Below are 26960 nucleotides of genomic sequence, written 5' to 3' on the forward strand. Positions count from 1 at the left end.
AAAAAAAAAACTACTTCTTGTCACAAGTTACAGGGAAACCTAGACACAATTGTGCAAATTATTAACTGGCAATTCATTTCTGCATGTTGGGTGTTTCTCCAACAAGCTTTATTTGTTACAAAGCCTTTAACTGTATTATTTCCCAAAATACCATGTGATGGAATGAATGCTACACCCTTCCCTCTGGGTCAAACATCACTAAACTAAGCTTTAAAATCCTATGTAATAGATTTAGTTAGATTGACTTTGGAGCAAATTATTTACGAATATCTTTTCTTGCAACGTTTAAACTGTTGGAGTACCCCAAGCGCCACTCTAATTTAAGCACTTCACGAGTAGACCTGAATAGTAAATTAAAATGAAGAAAGGCAAGAATGGACTGATGGCCTTCAATATGGACACCAGAAAAAAGTTACTCCTTGTTCTGGGATAATGGGCTGCCCGGCAATGAGACATATCCAATCTACTTGCCGTTATAGTCCTCTTTGTAAAATGGCACCTTTGCTTTTAATCCATGAGTTCACAACATTTTTTCCATAAACAGTTCTCACGAGCTCTCCCTGCCCTCAAGGAACTTACAATGTGGTTGAGGAGATCAACAAATAAACATCTATGTTTAAGTGCTATGCTAGGGGTGAGCACATTGCAAAACAGAAGGGGAAGGCTCTTGAACCAGCCATGGCGGTGGGGATCTTTGGCAAGTACACAAGGAAAGCTTTGTAAGGAATAAAGTCAAAATGAAGTGACAAGTGGAGGAGAAAAAGCGTTGCAGGCAGAGTAAACCTCTACATACGTCTAGAAGCAACATAAACATGAGAATGTTCAGAGAACTCAAAGTACTTCAGTATGGCTTAAGCGTCTCTAGAGTGCAAGGGAGAAGATAATTTAGACATGATACTGGACAAGTAACTGGGAAAAGCCTTACAAGCGGCATGAAGGTGTTTAAGCTTTAACTCCGGGGCAATGGATCCACATACCCACAAACACTCCTCCCTCCAGTCCCTAATCCTGATGATCATTTGTAATCTTTCTTAACAAGGGGAATAAACATTAAAATATAAACTGAAAGTGTACTTCTCAAGGAATGTTCTCCTACCTGCCAAGCCTTGAGTTCAGGTTTCTGGGATTCCCCTGCTACAACTGATGAAGCCACTAACACCTAAAGCAGTATAAGGAATGCAAGGGATGTCATTAACTATAACAAATGATACACAGAAGCCTGAACGCAGGACTTTCACTGCAGGACTTTTAAACCGATTTCTAAATAGATTAGTTCAGAAAATTAGTTTCTAAAATATGGTTTTAAGTAGTAACTAATGCATCTAACAGAAGGTGTATTTTGAGCTACAATACCTGGAAAATTTAAAGAAAGAAGGCATGGAAAAAAGACAGCCCACTGTCAAAAGAAAAATGTGACCACTAAATGCAACCCCATTATTCTGTGTTTACAGCATAAGATTTGTCACTGTGAATAAACTGAAAAGTATGTATCACATTAATTTGTAGTATCTCATAAACTGGCAATCACATTTGAAAAAAAAAAAAAATAGAACATAAGTAGCCTACAAGTCTAACCAGAGAAAAAACCCAAAATACCAATTGTGACATCTGAGACAAATTTCTTTTATTGTAATTCAAAGTGACAAGTAATTCTTACCCTCTGGACTTTTGTACTGTTAGGTTGAGAAAAATGGGTGCTGTTTTCCTTTATATCTAAATGTTTTTTTTCTTCTGGGGCATTAGGTCCAACCCTTGAATTATTGGAAGGAAGGGAATTTGGTGGCATAATTTCCTTGGTAAAAAACAGAAAACACAAAAAAGAAAAAAAGGGCCAATTTAAAACTTTATTTAGCTCTATTAATGTTATCAATCATATTTTTTAAAGATGTAAGTTATTATAAACAGTTTTGGTTTATAAAATTACAGAATACAAATTATATACAGAAAAAAAGATTTGACTTTAGCTAAAAGAATCTTTCAAAAAGAAAGCTAGACAATATGTGAAAATTATGGCTCTTTGAGGAGACAGTATCTTAAGAGTACTATTGCACAGAAAAGTGCATCCTCACCTCTCTACCCCATGCAAATACTTTAAAAGCTGCTACAAAAAGCATATATTTATGAAGATAAAAGGGTTATAGAATTTAAAGGTAAGGAGGATGGGGAAGAGATATTAAGCACAGAAATAAATTTAAAGCACACAGAATAAACACATATACTACACAATCCCCAAACTAAAAAAGTGAAAAGATAAAAGCCAGAAAACCTATGTTCCAATTTTGCCTTTGTCAGCAACATTAACATTTACAAAGTGCTTTAAAAAGCATTTATATATATATATATTATTTTACTAAATTGTTATTAACACTCAACCCAGTGATGTATGTCTCATATTTAAAAATTTATAACTACCCATTTTAAAGATTAGGAAAAGGAATTCAATAAAGTGACTAATCCAAACTCACAGCATTAGAGGACAGAGAGGGGCCATTATCTACAACTATGACATTAATTACAGTAGGCATGCCTGATAATCAGAATATTTGCATCTACTTTATGCACATATTAGAGGTCTTCAACATATCACATAAAAAAAACTTTTACTATTAGACAAGCCACAAAATATTTGTACTGGAACATACCTCTTCTTGTGGAACATTTTTCTCATTTTCAGCCTCAATCCTCACCCTCACAACTCCTGACTTATCCACAATCTCCTGAATCAGCTTTCCGTTTTTTCCTATTACTTTGCCTAAGAAATAAATAAATAAAGTTTGGTTTTAAAAACACATACCTTAAAGCAGTAAGCACAGCCCTACTGTAAACTATTACATTCATATAGATAGACATTTTTATGTGTATGTGTACGTATTGAATTGTAAGATTTCAAAACCAAAGTAGAGACTCTTTTCAACAAGATGGTTAATCTGGTTTTCTGTTTCATTAGGACATCATTGTTTAAACTCCTTTGGTCAGGTACCAGAGTTGATTAATGCTTGCAAACTGATTGGGTAATTTTGAATTTTTAAGGCAGTTCAAAGATAGCCTTTTATTTTTGCACAAAAGGGTACGCTTTAAACTTGCTGGTACCGTGGTATGTATCATTCTTTCTGCAAAGTTCTATAAAAAGAATTAAGAAAAAAGGAGAGATAATGGGAAATATATTCACTTATTCAATACTTTCCATTCTTATCTGTACCTGATTTAAATCTGCTTCTTTGTCCATGGTAAATATTTTCAGAGTTCTGTATGGAAGGCACATTTATAAAAGATAATCTAAGTTCGAAAGTGGCTTAAGCAGCTATACATACATCCAAAAGGAATACAAATTCTTCAAGGTCAATGTGTTAACAGAGTATCACTCCTGTGCATTACTTATAAACTTTAGCAATGTATTAAAAAGTGAAGGGATTAGTCACAGAGTAAAAGATTAAGAAAACCCACTTTAAGATAACTCAAAACCACAATGAAAAAACTTAAAACCAGTTTAAGTATTTTTCAGTAACATCTATTAAAACTTGAGATTTCAAGTACCAGTAAAAAATAGGTACTTGATCATTTTCCTTATTTTGTAAAATTCAATCATATACATTACTGGAAAATGGCTGCTTTCATAAGCATCATCGCACATGAGTGTTAAAGCAAGACATTACAAACTTAAGAATTACTAACTCTAGAAATGTATATGTGAACTACATCTGATTCTGAGGGCTCACCCAAGGTACCTAAGTACCCTTATATTGGCCACATCCACCAAATGCTTGCCCTCACCATCTCATCTTCCATGTTTTCCTTTTTGCCTTTAAAGGCAAAGCTCAAGGCAAAGTTGGGGGAAAAGATGGAAGCGAAAATTTGCTCTGAGCCAATGCTAGATAAGAACTCAGTGAAAAGCCTTCTCACAAAAAATTCTTGTGGCTCCTGTAATCAGAGCATAGCTTTGACACTCTTGCTGCGTGTGGCTGCCTCATTCACCCCTAGAAACTCTTTGACTAGTCATAGAACAGAACTGACACCATTAAATCAGGATTCTTGGTCTAGGTCCTGTCAATTATTTCTGCTCTTCTACAATGAAAAGGGGAAAGGTGAGGTGAGAGAAGCTACTTGGAGTCTTCACACAGTTTGATTTTAATCTGCAACACTTATATTTTCATGAATTAATGTCGACTTTAATAAAGATCTAAGTGAGTTACCAAAATGAAAAATGAGATTTTGGGATGTTTTTATTAAGATAATGTCTTAACTATCCTAAGTACTGTGTGTTAACTATAGCAGACTGGTTATACCAATTCATTCTGAGTGAGTGAAGAATTATGAAAAGAAGATACATTAGTGCATATACTAAAGAGAGTTTGTGAAAAATAGAGATCACAAATAATGTTGGTTGACTCAAACAAAACGCATGCAAAACTGATTATGACACCTCTCTAAAAATCTGCCTTGCCCAAAATCTTACATAAAATGCTTTCTGAAAATTCCCAACATTCCCAGTGTTGCAGTGGACCATCTCTAAAACAGAATTATCTCATTTTACTAACTAGAAACAACAAAACAAAAACAAGGCTGATTTACTTTAGCAGTCTTTCTGGTTATTTCTGAGATCCTCTTCTTTCCAGGTAACCACAGGTAGAATCTACTTTTAATATTTAATAGCAAATAATCCAATTCTACATTATACACTTATTTCCAAATCCCAAAGGGCAATTTACTATGATTCCGTTCTACTGAAATGGAGTTGTTTTGAATAAGCTGAAGAACAGAGTCCCCTACTGTGTCCAGAATTGTCCCCTACTATATCTTCCCATTTAATTATCACATCAACTGTATGAGGTGGATACTATTATCACATTTGATAGGTAAAAAAAAGAAGTCTCAGGGGGGCTAAGACAGTGACCCACAGTCACACTGCCACCAAAGAATAAAGTAGGACTGAAATCCAGATCCAGCTCCAATGCCCAAGCACTCTCCCCACTACCATATGTCACCTTCAAAACCAACTTTAATGAATCTGACACACAATTCTCTACTCATTTGCTATTAAAAAAAAAAAAAAAAACCTACCGGCTCTTTTTCCATAAGAATTCCTAAATTTACAATAACCTTTCTAACTACAAAAGGTATGCAACTGCTTGACAAGCTGTAAAGAAGAAAATAAATATTATTCATCACCCGACTGTCTTGAGATTACTTTATCTTGTGCTATGCATACATTCTGTACACATACAATTGGTATGCAAGTTACCTTAGTAACATTACAAACACATTCTCCAGTTGTCTGTAGTATACAGTTGAGCTAACACTTCTGCATTATATTCCTACTATTTATACTTTATCTTCAAGCTAATTTTCTTTGGAAGATACCATTTCTAGTGTTTGTTAATGACAAGGAAGATGTTTATGATTCTATGCTGACAAAAAAGCAGGCTAAATTAGCATCGAAACTACGTAAACAGAATGTATGAGAAGTCCTTGCTTTCTTCTTTAAAGTTTCCAAAGAAAATGTATTACTTTATATAAAATGGCCATGATCTCAAGTTTAAAAGATAAAACACATATAGGCAGTATGTCCCAATTTTATTTACAAATTAAAAACATATGTAGCTTTCTTGATAAAACTGCACCTGGTTTTGATATGTTCTACTAAAGATATCTGCAGCATTTAGGAGTATTGGTGAAGAGCTCCTAAATATTTGCTGATACTCACGATGGTGCTGGTCATAAAACAGTACTCAAGTCAAAATGAAGAATTACTATTGACTTTGCAGAAAGTCCCAGAGACATTTGAAGTTTCTTCTAGCTTTGGAACTTTTTAGATTTAAGTAACCTATGTTCAGATCTTCAACCCTGAGATAATTAAAATGAATGCTATCATTTTATAGTCCCACGAGAAGGATCAAACACAAATCTACTTCAAATCATAAAGCCCCCAAATATCATTCACTTTGAAAAATTATTTAATTTTAAGATATAAAAAGTATACAGTAAGGAGGCTGGGCAAGATTTACCCTTTCAGGTATTAGTAGGTTTGAATTAGAAAAGCAATCTCTTTTGAATATCTTCTGAAAATGTAACCTTTGAACATCATACTTACCAAATAATTTTTTGTATGCTAGAAGAACAGACCATATTTCAAAGACTATGTTTCAATTAAATGATACCCTCCAGTGAGAAAAAGTGGAATTCTATCACCATAAATAAACTAAAACATACCTAAACTTTGTTTTTGTACTATATGTCAACAGATACTTCTGACTTACCTACTAAGTTCCTTGGAACTTGTATGACATCTTCAGCAAATTCGAGAAAGCTTCTAGCTTTTTTCACTGCATCCTGATCCTAATAAAAGGGGAAAAGTTTTAAGACAAAAGATTAGCTAGCTGAAATACTTGTTTTGGGGAAAAAGAAAAAAACTATGCAGTAAAATATTTACCTCTCCATAAATATGAAATGTGCAGGTATCTTCATCTAGATCAATAGCAGTGACCCCAGGTACTTTTCTAGCTTGCTGAATATTAGCACCATGAGTACCAATAGCTAGACCCATCAGATCTTCTCTTACGATAAATTGTTCATGAAATCTCGAGGCAAGCTGCCTTGAACTCTGAAGAGAAATGCACGTCTGATAAATACACTTTATCAACTATCATGACAACTGTATTGAGGCCAGCCATGTAAATTATCTTGACCCTGTATATGAGGGGTCCATAAATTTTTAATAGTTTTAGTTAAAAACTAACAGGTTTTAGAAAATACCTCTCACAGCCTAAGTACTTTTTAGGTTACTAAAGGTCTATGACATTTTATGTTTTTGTTAATAGGAAAGAACTTATTGACATTTTCCAAGGTAACTGCTGAAAACTTATCTGCAAGGCTGCCTTAGTTAACCAATGACATCAACAATATAATAACTAAGAAGCAGGTCAAATGTTCCCCAATAAAAACCAGCTCACTCGGTCTGACAAACTCAATGTTACTTATTTAGGTAAAAAAAAATGTTTAAATATCATCTTTATAGAAAATTTTATTCGCTTCATTTTTATTAAAAGGTATCAGTATATATTTTCTGGAAATAGTGCTATTTTTCATTAGGTACTGTGGTCTAAACAGTCCGCTGTTGTGAAATGACATTAAAATGATACCTCCCTCAAAACCTAAGGAATCAAAAATTGTTGGTACAGTAGTTAAACTGAATAATCAAAAAATGTCAAAAATTAAAAACTTAGTAAGTAAGCATCTGAAAGCTAACATGAGACCAGAGTCTGTAAGACCTTGTGATCTGGATCCACAAGTATGATGAGCACTTGTAAATATTCAGTGATGACGAAACTAAGTTACACTGACATCCCAAACTTGTGGATAATCACTGTCTTTAAATACCATTACCAAAATTTAGTGTTTAGTTCTAGCATGCCATTAATGAAAACCAAACGTATTAGTGGCTCATGTTGAAAAATGGGAATTTCTTATAGGAACATGTAAATCTCTTTAATATTAGTAGTGAACAAAGACAGACATGCAAACTAGTTTCTCATTGTTCAATAGACCTGATAATTTGAATGAATGAATATAACTAGTATAAATAATTTAAAAGTGCAATATCCATTTTTTTTAGACTAGAGTAATAAAATCTATAAAATAATTCTAGGACTTTTCAAGAAGTCATGTTTTTGGAGTCCTGGTTCATTAATCTGGTTCATTCTTTTTCATTGATAATTCACTGATAAATGGTTAGCCAAAAGTATAATAGATCATTTAAGAATAATTTGATGTTTAAGAAGAGGCATATGAGTATATTTTCATAATAGTCACAATCAAAGTAAGGAGGCAGTTCTGGGCTAAAAGTTATGAGAGAATCACTAAAGAAACCACAAAATTGTGAACACAGGGACATCAAGAAAGAATGAGAGCAAAGACCAGTGAAACAGCCCTCCATGGCCTTAAGAAAAAACAAAGTGGCAAAAGGAGATTAAACTATTCCCCTTCTTCTAAGAGTTCAGCATCATACATCAAGTTGGCAGGTGGCAAATTTCACAGGGTTTTTATAAGAACACACTCTTGACTACCTTTTCTCTTAAAATGCAGTTTGGAACTCCTTTTTATCTTTACTATTTCAAATGTGTGGTGTTTTCCTTCTAATGAATGATGATGAGGAACTCTGGAATTTGACAGTAATATAGTAGAGCTGGCACATTCTTCTAAGATCCACTTAATTTCTCTAGTAATGGATGGACGTACCAGATAGTTATCAACGAAAACAAATGTATGGTGATGAAAATTATTGGAGGATTAATAGAAGTAGATAAAATGCACCTTAAGAGACGAAATAGTAAGTTAGGGAAATAGCCTCTGGCGGGAATCTGAAGACAGGAGTTTTAAAGAATGACAACCAATTAGAATGAAGAAGTTCTATATCCTTTTAAACAAAGATAAACATACATAATGAAAGGAATATGATTAGATATTTAAATATTCTCTAGTATTTTTAATGACAACATGTTACATGGAAGAAGCATTGCCTCATTTTATTAGCAGCTTTGATAAACTTCTAGTAAAAGTGAAAGGACCAGAAGTCCCTTAATATACATAAGCTGCTGCTGAATTTTGAAACCTCAGGCATGGAAACTTTAGTATGATTATGCTTTGTATAATTTTCCAACTATAGAACCTAAGGAATTGTTACGAAGCAGTAAATAAATAACAAGCTCCCCATATTCAAGTTGTAGAACGATACAGTTATCGTTCCTAGGTAGCCTTACAAGCAGTGCTAGGGAAAGTGACATACCTCCAGCTGCTTACTAGCTTCTTCATTTCTCAGTATCAGAGACAACTTAGTGCGCAGACTCCGAAAGTGCATGTCAATCAGCATATGCGCTCGCTTTGAGGTGACTTCACTGATGGACTAAATGATTTAAATTAACAACATTATTATTAAGGCAATTGCCCCAGACAAATTAAACCAAAAATAAACAACTCGAAAATGCTCACCAAAATGACAAGCTGATAATTTTCTGGATCATAAGTTACAGAAAAGGCACCAACTGCCTTTTTAAAGTCCTTATGTGCCGACTCTTTGGCACACCTAGAAATTAAAAAAAAAAAATTAAGATGAATAATTACCAACTACTGACATAAATAAATGCAGATAGATTCACATGTGTAAGAATCATGGATTCATATTAAATTTGATTTACGCAAAATAAGCTATATCCATTTAGAAGCTTAGCTCCTTTTTCTGTACATCTCTGAAGTACAGCTTAGATTACCAAAGGAGACATACTCAGGGGAACCACTCTACACTACAGGTTTCCTGATTTCAGTTACATACAAGTCAGTAGTTTTCTTAAGTCAACTATTGAAAACTTTTGGAGATAGCTACCTACAGGGTAACTGATTTCTTTCTTTTTTTCTTGTCGCAGGCCTTTTTTTTTTTAATTTTTAGTTTTTGTGGGTACATAGTAGGTATATATAGTGTGTGTGTGTGTGTATATATATATATACACACACACACACATAGTAGGTATATATATTTATGGGGCATATGAGAGGTTTTGATACAGGCATGCAATATGAAATAAGCACATCATGGAGAATGGGGTAAGAAACTGCTAAACAACTTGAGGGAGAGAAGGAAACATATGAACCAGAAGGCACAAAAATTTACACACATACACAATCTCTAGAAAAGGGAGGATTTCTATGTATTCTGAACTGCAATTTAATGTTCAACAACATGTCCAAATCAAATGTACTGTATTCACTTGATAAAATCTGCAAAAAAAAAATGCATCTCTTCTATAGCCTTTAATCATTATTCCAGATCAAGGATTGTAAGATGAGATGACTTTTTAAAGCTTCTTTGGCTCTACTTATTACACATTTATCTGAAAACATTTTAGGTAAAAGAGAAAAAAACAGGAGAAATTATTTAGTCTATAATTTAGTTTGTGACTTATGACAGAATTATCACATTTGTTTGATCCATTTTTAAATCTTAGAATGAACAAAGTTAGTTTAGAAAACAAATGTACATTATGTACATCAGCCATGTGTGTAGCCAAGTAAGTTTAATCAAGTGCAAGGTTGCCTTGACTCTATAAGTAGGAAAAGCTAAATAAGTTTTTCCCCCACTGCTCTTGCAAACCAAACCATTTTTGCCAAAGTCCACCAAATTTAAAATCAATTTCTAATATTTTAAAATTTATATTCTTTTAAACTAATTGCATATTACTTCCAAGTTCTCAGCATTTCTTGTGTATCAACTTACATTTGTCGTAAGTCTTCTGGCACATCCAGCTTGATCTTATGGAAAGTATCTTTTGTGGCCGGTTTGTTGGGATTAACTGATCTTAGACGTTCAATTGTGACAATTTCATTGTAAGTTGCATCACATGCTGCATATTCTATCACATAAAACTGAGAAATAAATAAAAGTCACTCCTAATTACAATTTTTAAAGTAAGAGTAAGAAGAGTAAGACGTTCTCCCTATTCAGTTATTTTAAAATAAATTATCTATGGGAAAAAATTTATAACCAACTGAAACATACTGAACAAATAGTGAAAACATTTTAATTACTCAAAATTAGATATTACTTCAAAATAGAAATCCATATGGAAATGTACAACCTGGGTTTAAAAAAAGGAAATAGTATAAGAAAAAAAATTAAATAGGCATTTTCCTACCTCACCCTTTATCATCCTCACTTTAGCTAACCACCAACAGCAAGGCTCTTTTTCATTTGCTCTGGAATACACCTACACAAAAATTACAACACAGAATATTTCATGATTAACATAATTTTGAAATCTGCAGATTATCAGACAGCGAGGAAATTTTCTTAAAATGCCCCTAGGTGTCTTTAAAATCACGTCATGTATCTTTAACCAAATTGTAACCCTGTCTATGTACCCCTAGGCAGAGATACATAATCAGAAACTACCTGAGATTGCTTTGAAGCTCCTCGTAAAAATCAGTTTTCCTAGATTTCTGTTCTAATTCAGCAACAGTTAGTGCTCTGAAAATAGACGCTAATACAACCACATTTTCCTTGGGTACTCAGCGAGTTACAAAAATGTATCTCAAAATGTATAAACTTATTTTTGTTTTATTCTAGTAACCAAAAATTGACTGAAAGTTACTGACCATGCCCTACTGTCTTGTTGCTTCGTCACTAAATAAGTAAGACCACTGAACATTCAGCCCACTAAGGACACCACTCTGGCATTCACATCTCCTGGAACTAAATGGACAGATCCTTGGTCACTCTCTGGTCTCCTGCTTCCTCTCCACTAAAACGGACAACTTCATGGTGGCAATCCTCTGGATATCACCTTCCTGGTCTGTCACACACTGCAGATCAGTTCTTCTAACTCATCTCTTTGGTGACCACTTTAAAGTTCACTTAAGATGTACAGCATGGAATCTTTCATGAAGACCCTAACAAATCAAGGTTAACAGGAAAAGAGACAATAGAGTATATATGGAGAGAGAGACAGAGATACTCAGAAGCAGAAAACAGGAACAGGAAAGACAAGGGGGATGAGGACATGAGGCCAAGAAAGGTACAGAGTCTAGGGGTGACAAGTGAGTAAAAGCTCGAGCTTGCCTCCCTTTTACAACCAAAGTTAATGATCACACAATACAGTGACTGAATACAACTTAACATACCTTTCCCTCTTGCTTCCATCTTTCTCAACTACTCTAGCCACAGAAATTACCTCAGCAAATCGGTGAGGTCATCCTAGCAATGGTATCTCATTGGTCCCCATTTGTCAAGTGACCAAGCAGGGGAGAAAAAGTCCCTTTCATCTCTCCATCAAATTCTGGGTACTCCTAATATAGACCAAAGACCTGGGCCTTGCCTTCAGAGAGCTTACAGTCTCCTGGGGAAGTGGACAGCTAAGTATACAAAGTGTTTTTGTTCCCTATTAAGATCCCTTGCAAAACCAAGCCCAGCTGCTTAAACCTAGTAGAGATTGCTTACATTTTTGGAAAATAAATAACACTTTATCCTATGTCCACTTTAAAACTGTAGAGAGAAAAACACAGGCCTGGACATTGACAGACCTTCCCTGACTACTCTCTAAAACAGCAATCCTGCCCTATATCACCTTTCATTCTCTCGCTTTTTTTTTTTCTTTGTTAAGACTCACATCTGTCACATTAGCTATCCTCACTGGAATGTGATTTCATCAAAGGCAGAAGATTCTGTCCTGTTTTTGCTACACCTTTACTACCCAGTGCAGCAAATAAGAATTCAAGCACCAGTTGGGCACGGTGGCTCACGCCTGTAATCCCAGGACTTTGGGAGGCTGAGGCGGGTGGATCACCTGAGGTCAGAAGTTCGAGACCAGCCTGACCAACATGGTGAAACCCCGCCTCTACTAAAAATATAAAAATTACCTGGGTGCGGTGGTGGGCACCTGTAATCCCAGCTACTTAGGAGGCCGAGGCAGGAGAATCGCTAGAACCCAGGAGACAGAGGTTGCAGTGAGCCAAGATTGTGCCACTGCACTCCTGGGCAACAAGAGTGAGACTCCATCTCAAAAATAAAAATAAAAAAATAAAAATAAAGAACTGAAGGACAGGACTTAGAACCACTCTGCCTCACCTGCACAAATGTCTACTAAGCCACATCCTTCATACTACAAATATTCATGGAACGGCAACTACTATTAACTAATAGTAAGGCATTATGCTTATTATCGTGGAAAAAAAAGAGAAGCAGCTCAAAATGGAGTATGTGAAAGGACACAAAGGAGACAGGATACCACACAAACTATGTAAGGCACTGTTAGTGCCTTAAATACAAAACCAATTTCTAATGGAGAAAGAAATCACAAGCACAACATTTCTGTTCACATGTTAGATCTCCATCACACATTTTGGTCAAAGAGCTCAATGGGAGATAAGCAGGTAGTTCACGATATGCCCTATGAAAAAGAGATTTTACTAATATGTATTAACTAAAGCTTGTAGGTTTTTAAAAATACACCAAGATGATTCACTGCTACTTAAAGAAATTCTAGTATACTACTCTGTAATAAAGCATGATTTCTTTCCTGTGTAAAATTAATTTTCATAATCCATTTTGCTTACAATGGGGACACAGTTGTAAACAAATGACATATTCAAAGATTCAGAAATTACGGGAAGGAGAAAAGAATTACTAGTGGGCAAAGGAACTTGAGGCAGTGACTTTCAAATATATGCTCTGAGTACTGCTCAAATAGCCAAATGTAAGCATCATGTATCATTTTGAATTATTAATAAGATGAGTCAGTCAAAAGCACATGTCCATTTCAACTGTAATTCTCAAAGTAATTTAAACAGTGTTAAAGACAAGGTATCAAAAAAAAAAAAAAAAAAAAAACACACCACACACACACAGACAAATTAAATAACCCCACTCCTTCAGTGCTAAATGACTTTATGGCAGGGAAAACTCACCTCAACTTCATCACTTTCATTTATATCTTTATTATAACCTACAGGAGGTGGGAATCTGACATCATGGAATGGAATCTGCCTTTCAGGCTGCCAGCTGTAAATAAGCAAACATACAATTATTTAACATGCTTTTCATGTTTAACTGAAACAGTGACCACTCTGCCATCAACTTTTGGTTAAGCATGACCCCTCTTTTTCTACTTTCAAGAAGCAAAAGCTTTAAAACCATCGGTTTTTGCTGAATGGGACATAATGGCAATATAGTAACATTTCAGCAAAGTCTGCATGCAGCACAGCAGCCTACTCCCGTTTGGAATATTTCTCTAAACACAATACAGCAATATTATGATTTTCAAAACAAGTCTTCTTTCCAATAATTTCAACTTCTAAGAGCTTTAAACATAAGTCCACAACAGAAATTTCCTTCAATATTTGAATATTAGTACCAGTAATTGTTAGTAATATAAACATACTTCCACTTGCAGAAGAATTTTAACCACAATCCAAGGACCACAAAAACTGCCCTCTAATTCCCAAGCAAAATGGGGCTGTCAGCACATTAGCAATTCACAACTCACTTTTCCCCCTTTAAATTTTAGATCCCACGAGGTGGTCAATTCTTGCTGTGGGTAGCTGGATGCTGATCAGTATGACGTTATCAGCATGCACTGGGATGGTGGGGTCTCCTAAACCACAGAAACCCGATGGAGACAGCCTACAGGAGTTTAAGTTGCCTATGTTTTTAAATTTAAAATGATATTAAACAACTCTGAAAGATACCAAATTATTTTTTATATCCATAAAAATACAAAATATTAGGGCACGGTGGCTCAAACCTATAATCCCAGAGCTTTGGGAGGCTGAGGTGGGAGCACTGCTTCAGGCCAGGACTTCAAGAGCAGCCTGGGCAACAAGGTAGGACTTCATCTTTACAACTAATTATTTAAAAAAATAAAATTAGGTGTGGTGGTATGTGTCTATAGTCCCAGCTACTTGGGAGGCTGAGGTGCGAGGATAGCTCAAGCTCAGGAGTTCAAGGTTACAGTGAGCCATGAGCATGCCACTGCACTCCAGCCTAGGTGACAGAGTGAGACCCTGTCTTAAAATATATATATATATTTTTATATATATAAAATATTAAAAGACAAACTTTGCAAAAACGCTGAGGATTCAACTTCCGGAGCAGTCACATCTGGGTTCTTTTTGGTGTTCTTCATTAGCAGATACTGAGATATGTTCTATGCATAATGTCAATGTTTTACCAAAGAGCTTTCTTAGTAAAATTCTATTGAGAAAAGTACTCGTTTTTTTGTTTAAAGAAGAGCTGTTATATAAGAGGGCAAATATTATGTCAGAATTTGTGGAAATCTGATTAGGGCCTAAATTAACTAAACCCTCCTCTGAGTTATTATACATACCTAATAGATGTTACAGATTCATTGCTAAATTTGATTTTAAGGCATATAGTAATGTATAATATAACTTCTTGGTTCCAAATAAGAAGTAATTATTTTAAGTGTATACAGATAAAAATTCAAATTCCTTATTAAAAAATGTGAAATATGAAAACAGCTTTATGCTTTATGGAAGGTTTAGGAAGCACCTAAAAACAAAGCACCTAAAACAATATGGTATCAGTAACAGGAGCTTCTTCCTGATTGAAAGGAAAGAAAGGATAAATACAATCTGGCATTCTACAAAACACTGTTTTCGTTTTGTTTCTAACAGAAAACCAAAAAGGAAACACACAAGGAAGAGCAAAGAGATTACTTCGGTAGAGACCTATTAAATCCTATTGATGTGCTCAAACCCAGTGTTGTATCGCAAACATACTCCATGAACACAAGTTTAAAAATCAATGATCTATTTCAAACTCCCAGGATGACAAAGAGCTTGAAGAGAAACTTTCATGCACATATGGTATAGGAGATAAATAATTAGAAGGTCCAAAGAGGAAATAATTTTAAGTTTATGGTAGAAATCTGACTGAAAACCAAAAAGAAGTGATCTGATAAATCAATGTATAAACTAGACAAATTCTTAAATGCATAGAGGAAATGAGTGTTTGCTTAATACTTTAGATTATAGACTACGAAAAACTAAAAGAGTAGCAAATAAAGACAACTCTCCCTTTATGGGAAACAGCATTTACCTAGTGATGTAAGTAAACAGATAAAGTGTATAATTGTAAGAAAAAAATACCCTCCAAGTTATCAAAGATTCCTCTGTTGGTATGATGCTGTTGTCTATTGTATGGCCATGGATACATAAAACGGCAAAGAGACAAATACTAAAACTTTTGGCTTTATGTGTTCAGGGAAAGGTATTCTATTATTCAAACTTGTATTTTGGTCTGTGATTACTAGTCCAGAGCCAGAAATAGGGTTAGATACTTTTGATCTTTTTATCTCTGTCCCCCTACATGTGTTTCAGGCATCTAAGGATACTACTTTGTCCTACTGCTAGCCAAAAGACTCTGCTAAGTTCAATTACAAAATTTGTTTTCTAGACACTGAAACACAGGCCTGGTTTTAAACTATTATTTTTATTTAGAAGCAAGATGTGTGTATCTATTGCTCAGTATGCCTGGGTCACATACTACATTTTAGCAGACATAATCCACATATCATATAATTCATCAATTTAAATGTACAATTCGATGGTTTGTAGAAGGTTTACAGTTATGTGTAATAATTATCAGTCAATTTTACAACATTTTCATTGCCACATACACAAACATCCTGTACTCTTCAGCTATGGCCTCCCTACCAGCCCCAGCACTAAGCAATCACTAATCTACTTTCTGTCTCTATAGATTTGCAGCCTGCTTTTGATATATTATTAATTTTCTTGGTACATAAGAGCTAAAAAAAAAAAAAATGATAACTGTTAACCATCCATCAGAGTTTAGTAAAAATCCTAAGATCACAGCCACATCTACACTTTGACTAAGGAGTTTATATGTACTTTACAATCTTAAACAGCTACCCTGAAAATAGCCTTTATTAGCATTCAAAAAATTTAGTCAAGAGACTTGTCTTCTCCAATAAAATGTTAACATCTATACTATTGATGCTTTCATACAGTTAATATTCCTAGGCCTATGACTGTTTTTATTTCCTCATCTAGCAAAAGAGAGCAGAAAAGATCAGCTACTGCTATTGCTGAATATATGAAACATAAAAAAAATCAGATAATGGCTAAACAGCACTGTTTCCATAAAATATACTAGACAACTAAAACCATCAGTTTTAGATTTAATGTTAAAGAACTCACATACAGCTTTTTAGCAATACCCATGAATCCCTTCATTGCTATCTTTTTAAAATTTACGAATATTCCTATGCAAACTTCCAGTTACTAATACACAAGAATCTCTGGTTTCTTTCCTCACATTCAAGGTAATTAAGACGTAAGGATCAATATCATACAATAACGGACCTTCAGGTCATTAGCAGAAACAGTCATTCCATTAGTTTAATACTGAGTTGTTCAGAAACTTCTAAGTCAGTAACATGAAGATCCATTCCTGACAAGCACTCAAACTAGACTTGAATTTTTAAAAAATGACGAGTAGAATTAGCATAAAATATTAAAGAACCTCATCATTAAAATTATGTAACGAGACACTTACTTGTTTTCAAATGCAACTGTTATTGAATCTTCATGAACATCCTTTACAAATGCCTGTGTAAGAAAAAATGTTAAATTAACTTGTGAGCTTAAATATAGTTTTTGTTTCTAGTCAAATTTTACAGAGATACCAAACGTTTTATGTGTTTATGAATAAAACAGAATTTCAAATGAAGGTCAGTTTTTGAAGATCATGTATTCATTAAGCACATTTATATTGCCACTTTGTATGTGCTACACCCTAAAGACACAGATAGCTAAAACACTAAACAAGAAAAAAACCTGCTGCATAGCCTTCAACATCTCAAAAAATAGACAAGTATACTGAAAATTACAATGTGGTGGTGAGTGCAAAGCTGGACGTACATTTTAGGATAGAATTACTGAAAACTAAGAATATTGTTCCAGAACCATATATCAGCCACATGTTGTAAACTACCTTTTTCTCCTTAAAATCTTAGAAGAATACCAATAGTCAATGATTAAATATAACCTCAAGTCTATATATATATATATACACACACACACAAATATACTAAACTTTCTTTAACAATCATATGCTGCAAACAACACTAAAAAGTCCAGTTACTAGAGTTGAATTAAGTTCTCAATCTCACAGGCACTTGTAGAAAAAATATATAGAGTCCAGAGGTTTAGATCTTTTAAATCTGATGACACAATTGTTAATAATCTACACAAAGACAGAACAAAATGGCCAATCATCAAGAATTCTTTAATCAGCATACTGTCCGTAATTTTACAAAATTAACCTTTTAATAGGTACAGAAAAGGAGAGCTTTTGTTTTGGACAATTAGAAGAATAGGACAAAGCATAAAGAAACCCAAAGGCTTTTTAACTTAATTCATTTTAAAAGGGCTTGGGGAGATTTCAGCTTCTTACTCAAATTTATTCTGTATGTGTTTCTCCCCTTCAATGGTTTCTCCCTGCCTGCAGGACCATAGCCAAACTCCTTCTCCGGCCATAAAAGGCTCTATAGGAGTTGTCCTCCCCAGTCCCACCACTTCTCCAACTTTATCTTTCACATCCTTAGAGTTTGTGACCCAACAATGCTAAACTACTTGTGCCATACTCTGTAGTTTCTGGGCCTCTCTCCATTCCTTCTTTACTAGTTCTTCCCCTCTTTTTACATAGCTATCTCTTATTGTTCTTCCAGATTTCAGTTCAGATGTCATCTTCAATGGGAGAACTGAGAAGTCCAGGTTAAATTCCTGTCCTCTGCATTCTCATAGCATCCTATGCTTATCCCTACAATAAACTTACCCCACTCTATTATTATAGCCCATTTTCTCACTAACAGTAAGTTTCCTGAGGGTGGTGTCAGGTTTTACTTCATTTATGGTCATACTGCAGAGTGCCTAGTATGAACTCAGTGAGTAGTTATCAAATAGATCATTGCCTAAGAGGTTCCTATCCCAGCCTTAGGGAAAAGGTATGTGTGTGGGTGATGGCGGTAGGTTAATAAGACAAAGGAAAACATACTGAAGAAGGTGAGGTTCCTACTGACCCCTTAAAGGATAAGGAAGTATTAGGTAAACAAAAGAGAGAGGAGGATGGAGAGGCATTCCACTAAGCCTAAGGGGCAGCAGGCATAAAGGTTTAGACAGTGAGAAACAGCTGGGTTGTGGCAGAAATAATAAATCCTTTGTCAACAAAGAAGCCAAGACAATTCAATGGGGAAAGAATAGTGTTTTCAAAAAATGAAGCTGGGACAAGTGGATATCCACATGCAAAAAGAGTACGTTTCAACCTTTACCTCACACTACATACAAAAAAAAAAAAATCAATTAATATACATCAAAGACCTAAATATAAGAGCCAAAATTATAAAACTCTTGGGAGAAAACACAGTAGTAAATCCTCATGACATTGAATGTCTGATACACATAATGGATAGTGAGACGATAACTGGTTTGGAATAAGACCATTCTCTAACTTCTGTGTCCTCAGGAAATGGCATAGTTTCTGGTATATAGAAGATGCCCGATACATGTTTTTAAAAACAAATGGTTCAATGCAGATGTCTTGTTAAACAAACATGTCTGTCTTCAAAGGCCTGAAATAAAAAGATTCTTTTAAAAAATAAAACTTCCCAAAATATCAAATTAAAGCATACGGAGTGAAGCATTAATTAGCTGCTCTTAAGAAAAACTATGGAAGCTGAGATGAGGCCCTGGAAAACACTGATAGAGAAGCAACTTAAGCAACTTAACAGAGATACCAAGCTTCTTCAATAATGCTTAAATAAATAAAAGTAAAGCTACGCTAAAAGAAAGCTTCCTTATAATATCAAGGTGGACTATAATGGCATCCATATGTTGTGCTATACCCAACGTGGCTAAATAATTATTTTTAAGTTAAGCATGGGTATATATCCTTATAGTTACTGGTTCAAAAGGGGAGAAATCAACATTTTCTTACGATTTTGATCTTGGTTATTTTTACTCAGCTATATTTAAATGAACAATATTTTCTACAGCATATTTTGAGAACTCTAGCTTAATACTGCCAATGATACTTTAGAATTATTAGATTTCATAAGGGTTCATGCCCCAGTGCTTCAAGGGATTGTTTGCTGCACTATTACTTCAACAGAGAGGCCTAATTTTGAGTTAGGTTGCAGGAACTGGTCACTCTTAGGCTCTTATTTCTATAGGTCATAAAAATTATAGAGAATGGCAAAGAGGATTCTCCTGGCCCCCATTTCTCCCTTGTCTTTACAGGATGGCTAATAACAAATTAAGTTTGGTTTTTGGGGGTGCTATTAGATTACTAACTAAAATTAAGACACCTATTAGGAAGTAACTGATCCCTTATTTACAAAGAAGGGCCAACGCTTCTGTGTTCATCCTTGTCTAAAGTTTTATAATGTTTATACATCTTGGCAGTAATTAACATTAGTTCCTTACTGTATACTACATGCTAAAAATGTTAAGTCCTTTAACCAGCTATTAGAACTCTGTTACAGCTAGGTAAAGAAATGTTCTAAGTAAATCAAGTATCTATCCAAGACTACTGCCCTTGTCTAAAACTATGCTATCTGCCATAGTAGCCACAGGTCATGTGTGACTACTTACATTAAAATTAAATAAAATTAAAATCAGTCTCCAATTCACTCTTGCCACATGTCAAGCGCTCAATAGCCACATATGGCTTAAGTGCTACTGCAGTAGACAGAACCGATTTAAAACATTTATAAATGTTGGAGACTGCTTTCAGACTCATCATAAAAGCACTATAATATCAGCCTTGTTACTACATTGTTATATTTTCCTTTTTTCTCTTTGCCTAAAAGTTATTGCCCAGTTGAATCATACTTATTCACCACATTTGCTTATTTCCTAAAATCAAATATTCTCTCAAAGGAGGAAGATCTGCAAGTGCTGTGACCATTCAAAAAAAAAAAAAAGAAAGAAAGAAAGAAAAAGCTTTTGCAGGCTCTGAATGCATTTCCAGATGTAGTGTCAGAAATGGTTTGAATAATCATCGGAGCCCAAGACGGCCACTGCCTTTGAGTTAATAAGGCTTATCTGTAAATGGATGCTTACATGACTTTTTCAAAATCAGTCATTTTAAGTGAATACAGAAGGTATATAATACCTTTGGCTGGTGCTTTAATAAGTGGAATAAAAGAAACTCATAGGTTGCCTTTGGTCTACACTTGCGTGAAAGACAAATACCTCCTGTTAATTCTAAGGTCTTTCACTAAATCTTCATTCCAACAAGGTTCCATCTTCCTGTTTCTCATCATAGTTTTTCCAATAGCCCCCTTTGGGCTCTATCTTTCCCCTTATCCACCACTTACCCACCCACAGATACACTCATACCTTTCTTCTTTGGCCATCTCCAGAGCACTATCATTCCACCTATCACCACCTTGGAAAACTGCATTTTCCTGTGATCTCTACCTATCAGGCAAAGCTGATGTCTGTAGAGAAGGCAGGTTGAGGAGGTTCCTGAGAGGTTTCCAAAGGCAGCAAATTGAATGAATTTGAAAGAACACACAGGGGAATTAAAGTGTATTGCGTGAGGGCTAGGGCTCTTGTTGGAGTCAGTGTACTTAGTGGTTAACGGTTTTGCTGCGAATCAGACCTACGTTCGAAATCTTGGCTCTAACACGTAATAGCTGTGAGACTCTCACCAAGAAGTGATCTCTGGACCTCAGATTCCTCATCTGCAAATAAGGAACTCGACCAGTCTCCCTAAGACTGTTGTGGGTAATGAAATTACACACATGGGGGGCACCAAATAAATGAGAGCTAAAGTAGAGAGTGTCATATTTTATAAGAGATGCAGAATCATAAATGCTTTTGCATTTGGAAAATGTACATTCCAACAAAAGCACACTTAAAAAAAAAACTTTAAAAATTGGGATAGAAAAAGAAAAGAACGTTTCCACAAAGATACTTAATACTAAAAGGTTATTTAGAGTTTGGGAAGAAAAAAAATGTGATGAAAATCTTGGGGTTTGAGAAAGGTGATAAAGTACAGTTTAAAAGAGATACAGGTTCTTCATCAGGGTGAATAAACAGGAAATAAATCATTAAGGGGTCCCCAATTTACTGGCAACTGGGCCAAAGAGGTAATTACAACAATCATATTTACGAAAGTATGTAAAGCCTAGTGCTATCCATTCACACATTCTAATACCAGGACTGATAAAACAAAAACAGAAAGTCCATCCCTATTTGGGTAAACTCTCCCCAGCAACATCTCACATTCCTTCCCTTAGTAAAGTATCTTACAAACAGGAACCACTGCTCACAGGAGAGGATATTGTGTATTAAAGTTTCAATGTACACCCGACCAGCAATGAACACAACCACAACATCATCAGTAAGCTTCCATCATTTACTGAAGACAGAACATGTAGCGCTATGGTAATTCTCGTTAGGAAAAACTTACAGCATTGTAAAATATCCCTCCTAAAGAAAACCTGCCGGAGGCCGGGCCCTGTGGCTCATGCCTGGAATCCCAGCAGTTTGGGAGGTTGAGGCAGGTGGATAACTTGAGATCAGCCTGGCCAAGATGGCGAAATCCCATCTCTACTAAAAATACAAAAAATAGCCGGGCATGGTGGCACATGCCTGTAATCTCAGCTACCTGGAGGGCTGAAGCATGAGACTGGCTTGAACCCCAGAGGTGGAGGTTGCAGTGAACTGAGATCCCACCACTGCACTCCAGCCTGGGCAACAGTGAGACCCTGTCAAAAGAAACAAAGAAACAAACTAAAGAAACAAAGAAACAAACTAAAGAAACAAAGAAACAAACTAAAGAAACAAAGGAAAGGAAAGGAAAGGAAAGGAAAGGAAAGGAAAGGAAAGGAAAGGAAAGGAACGGAACGGAACGGAACGGAACAGAGGAAAGGAAGGAAAGGAAAGGGAAAGGGAAAGGGAAAGCGAAAAGGAAAAGGAAAGGAAAGGAAAGGACACCAAGAAAGAAAACGTGCAGGAGACAGGATAGGGACATAAGAAATGTGATAAAAGTATGATGCAAACCCAAGGCTTCATATATAAAGCAAGTTATCATTTTGTCCCCATCCCCCCACCCCGTTGTATGGGGACACTAACAACATAAAAGAATAAACAGAGACAATAAACCTCATCAACAGTCCTTCCAACCATACCACATGTCCAGGACTTCATATAGGCATCTGCCACAAATTATGAGAAAAACACATTCTGCTTCATTCTGACCAAAAGACAACAGAGACGTGCAAAAAAAAAACCATTATTAAATTAGTTTTTAATTTTTCTTGTGTGTATGTATTCTAACTTTTGAATACTTCAGTTTTATGAGTTCCCAATATAACAAAGGCAAATTTCCTAGCAGGGTCAAAGATTTCTAACCTTATCTTTCCTTAACAGGCATCCATATGAAGAAGTACAGTGTCAAGGTTCAAGAGCTAATAACAAGAGAAGCTGGCACATAAACTGAATTATTTCATGATGGCTTTGTATTAACAATAAAAAGTCATAATATAACATCGTAACCATAGTTATAGGATGCTAAGGCAGTGTTATAGCACAAAATACCACAAATCAAAGACCACAATGAAATTGAAAACGGAGCAGGAAATCAAACCAATTTCTTCAAGCTAAATTTCATCATTTCAGGAATTCAGAATCCTGACCCTTAATGGCCCTGAAACTTGGTAGTTAAGTCACTTACCTAACCTCTCTGTGCATCATTTAAAGAATGAGAATAACAACAATACATAAAATAAAGTATCAGAGGTAAAGCACCTAGAACAGTGCCTGGCACCTAGAAAGTACTCATCCCCTGTTAACTATTATTATAATCACGATCCCAATCTTCTCAGGAAGCACATTCCTACAGCGGGCAGAAATCAGAAACTCCAGTAATATACCACTGAACGTTGCATCTAATTAATAATTTGGAGGTTATCAGAATATTTAATATGGAGTTAGAAAAAGCACAGTTCAAAAGGGGAAAAATGATGCAGCCACGAAGATCCTAAAAACTAAAAAGGGCAATTAGACTCTAGGAAGGAAAAAAAAAAATGTGGTTGACCCCAATAATTCACTTCCTTGAAGTACAGAATAACACCTTTATGCAAAGTTATCTCAAAAAACTTCAGAGAAACCGTGAGTGCAGGTTTATTTACACTTTACGCAAGTTGATTTATAAACTCATAAATTTATATACCTTATGCAAGTTTATTTGTAGCAAAACTGATTTTACTACATTTCAGCTATGCATCTGAAATGACATGTTAGACCACTAATATCTTCATTAAAAATATCCTTTTGATTGTACACTTCACCATATTTAGCTGCTAGCTGCCATAATACTACTAACCAAATGAAAGTCTGTCCTTAAACACTGAACTTAAAAAATAAAGTATAATCTAACAATAAAATTACAATCAAGTATAATTATACCATATTACAATAAGGAATCAGAAATCAGAAGCTGTATTTTCAGAAAACAAAAAAGGTTTGTATCTTATGTCTCCAACATGTGATTTATCCATCTTCAGTAATTTTCATACTAGTACACAAAACCTACAAATCTTAGGATTAGGGCATTCATAATGGAATGATACGCATTCTACATTTAAAATGGAGTTAATTCATTACCATTCTCAACACATCAAAACTTCTAGTCCAAAGAAAACAAATTATGTGGGGCAGATGCACCTAGAATAAAGACTTTATTTCATCATTATTCACTTAGAAAATACTTTGTAAAGATTTTATGAGGTGTAAGTCAAAGTGTCTTCATATCTTAACACCTGCAGGCACTGTAAAGTGGTACACGTGACCACTTCTTTCTAAGTCAAACAAATACCTAAGCATAAAAGTAGTGGCTCTGGTGATTGCTAAATCTAACTTTTAAGTTTTTAAGAATAAACACCAGAAGATAGAGAGATGTCCTTGGAAATATGGTGGTTATGTCAGGCGAATCAAAGTCTGAATTCAATTATACTCAAGTTGTTTGTTTAGTTTTTAAAGCTTTTCTATCAATTTGATGAACAAGGTTCCTATTTCTTTTTCCATAAATGTAACACTTCTCCACAGCAGTTCATTTTTAATTGGTTTATATTTCACATCTTTCCTGTCCATCCCACTGGACAAGTAACTCAGTTTACTTTTGCTTTACTTTTTAAACTCACAGCAAAATTATAAGTCATATAAAAATTGCAAGCTTTTTTGTTACAGAAACTATTTTTCCATCAGTACAGACCATTTGAGATTTTCTTAGAAATCAAACTTAATTAAATAAACGTAACAGCAATTTATCTGACACACACTTGATCAAGTATTACATTTCTCCTCAGGGAACTAAGGGGCAACCAACCTATTCTTCATTCACCTTCAAGTTAAACAACTTCGTTACAAAACGAAACAAAAAAGGAGGAAATTAATAGCAAAATAGGAGGTATTTCTTATATTCCAGTCAGTTTGCAAGCAAAATCACTGGAGCAAATCATAAGTTGCTGGAAGAGAACAATAAGTACTTCAAGGCCATAATGTGCTACTTGCCCTCTGTGGTAAGCAAACTTTAGTGGCATCCAATCTAAGTTTTTATCACAGATCAATCAGAATCTTGCTTAACCATTAACCCTTACTCACACATATATATGTATATATATTATAGTTATTAGTGCCAGAAATCTAGTGACCAAAACCACTAATCTAGGACCCTGAATGATTCCACGCAAACTCACCAGAAGAAATTATCGATCAATGAAATTAAAACTTTGCAGAGTCAACTGAAACAATTTTATATTTATGAGAGTGTTAACATAAACGTGGGGTTACCTTTTGCCTCCTTTTACAGCAAAAGGTTTTAACTCTGTGCTCAAAGTATGGAACGGTTTACATACTCTACTCATTTATGAAATATACTGATCTCCAAATGTCTTCATAAAATTGGTAAACACAGAATAAAGTCAATTGTTTATTTTCCTATAGCCAAACGTGTCCTGTTTGAAACATTCAAGTCATTCTATAATACATTTAAGAATTGTGCTGGACACTGGTAATAGCTATTTTCCAGGCTTCCTTCCACATGTACCTTCTATTGCCAAAATACTGCAGTAAGGTGGGATATTATTTCAAGAGGTTATAGACGTTCAAAAGGAAATGAGAATCTATAGATTAATAGATCTACAGCAACTACGTACCAACAAACGCACAGCTGCTACATCAAATTTGTAAATCTTCTTAAAACTGAAAGGTGTTAGTTGATCTGCAATGGTGTAACTTTATAAAGTACAGTAAACCCATGAATGCCTATATAAAGCCTCAACAACTCAGTACAATTCAGTCCACTGCAACACCACAAATTCAAAGGAAATGTGGTCAAGTTCTTAGGGGCACAAAAATATTTTCGCTCAGTTAAAAAAAAAAAAATGCTCTATTTATAATACACGCTCAGTTAATTTCCTGAAGTTTCATGGCATATATTTAGGTCTTTGGAAACTTAAACATACACACAAAATTTTTAAGTAGCAAAGTTGCTAATGGTTTTAGACGCTGAAGCATGTGCATTCCTGAATTTATCCCGTTTAACAAAAAGGGGGGCGCGAATATTCACGATGATCAACTTCTTCAATGCATTGCTGGGCCATGTTCTGAAACTTTTGGTTCTAAAATCTCCTCCGAAATCCACAAAGAGAAGCCACTAAAAATCAGTTGCCATTGTGATTTGGTGCCGACTACCGCTTCTTACTACTCTTTCTTCACAGCCCTCGCCCAGAACAGTGGAGCTCTCCGAAGTCCCAATGCTAGACCGGAAAAGAGAAGCCAAAGGAGACCTGAAACCCTCTTGGCGCTGCAGGAGGCGGTCCGGCTGAAGCGTCCCCCGCTCCTCCACAACTACCCACACGTCAGGCCCGGATCCCGCTGGGAGAAGATATTTAGGAAAGGAGGAATAAGCCGTCGCCGTCACTTAGCGCCGATTTCGGCTCTTCCCGCCCGGCTCTAGTACCTGCCGCCGGCCCTCGCCCATCCCCATCTCACCCCGGCGGGGCTCGGCGCCGAAAGGGAACCCTCTCCTCGCTGGTCTCTCATTCCGATAGGCGCTAGGGCCTCTCGGACTCGGAGCGGGGCTCGAGGGTCTTCCAACAGGCCCCAAGTCCAGTCCTGCCCTCCCAAATAACATCCCGCCGAGCGTGCCCTGGCACGGCGCTTGGGAAGAGGGCCCCGGGCCTGCCTCCCGCCGACACCAAGAAGAAAAGGGAGGGAAGGAAGGGCGAAGATGGGGCCTGCCCTGGAGTCAAGTACCTTGTAGAAAGCGCCATTGGAGCCCCGCACTTCCACCACCAGCTCCTCCATCTTCTCTTCAGCCCTGCTCGCGCCGGGAGCCCGCCCCCGAGAGGTGGGCTGCGGGC

At 35.7% G+C, this 26960-nt stretch overlaps 1 protein-coding gene across 9 annotated transcripts in view; it reads right to left on the reverse strand.

Annotated features, from left to right (window-relative positions):
* Positions 1-26954, reverse strand: part of FMR1 (fragile X mental retardation 1) — a 38539-nt gene extending 11585 nt beyond the window's left edge. For 5 of the 9 annotated variants that reach the window (XM_011993027.1, XM_011993024.1, XM_011993023.1 and 2 more), the window contains exons 1-11: positions 26854-26954; positions 17081-17133; positions 13447-13540; positions 10680-10751; positions 10262-10410; positions 8983-9076; positions 8780-8896; positions 6428-6598; positions 6255-6333; positions 2643-2752; positions 1658-1792 (exon numbers count right to left, since the gene is read on the reverse strand). In XM_011993027.1, the coding sequence (XP_011848417.1) occupies positions 1658-1792; positions 2643-2752; positions 6255-6333; positions 6428-6598; positions 8780-8896; positions 8983-9076; positions 10262-10410; positions 10680-10751; positions 13447-13540; positions 17081-17133; positions 26854-26904 (1125 nt within the window). In that variant the 5' untranslated portion in view covers positions 26905-26954. Of the gene's footprint in view, positions 1-1096; positions 1160-1657; positions 1793-2642; positions 2753-6254; positions 6334-6427; positions 6599-8779; positions 8897-8982; positions 9077-10261; positions 10411-10679; positions 10752-13446; positions 13541-17080; positions 17134-26853 lie in introns of all 9 variants that reach the window. The other 4 variants (XM_011993026.1, XM_011993018.1, XM_011993022.1 and 1 more) reach the window with 3 other exon arrangements.
* Positions 26955-26960: the final 6 nt, after the last annotated feature.

This window comes from Mandrillus leucophaeus, unplaced genomic scaffold (assembly GCF_000951045.1).
Source record: "Mandrillus leucophaeus isolate KB7577 unplaced genomic scaffold, Mleu.le_1.0 Scaffold422, whole genome shotgun sequence".
Classification (NCBI taxonomy): domain Eukaryota; kingdom Metazoa; phylum Chordata; class Mammalia; order Primates; family Cercopithecidae; genus Mandrillus; species Mandrillus leucophaeus.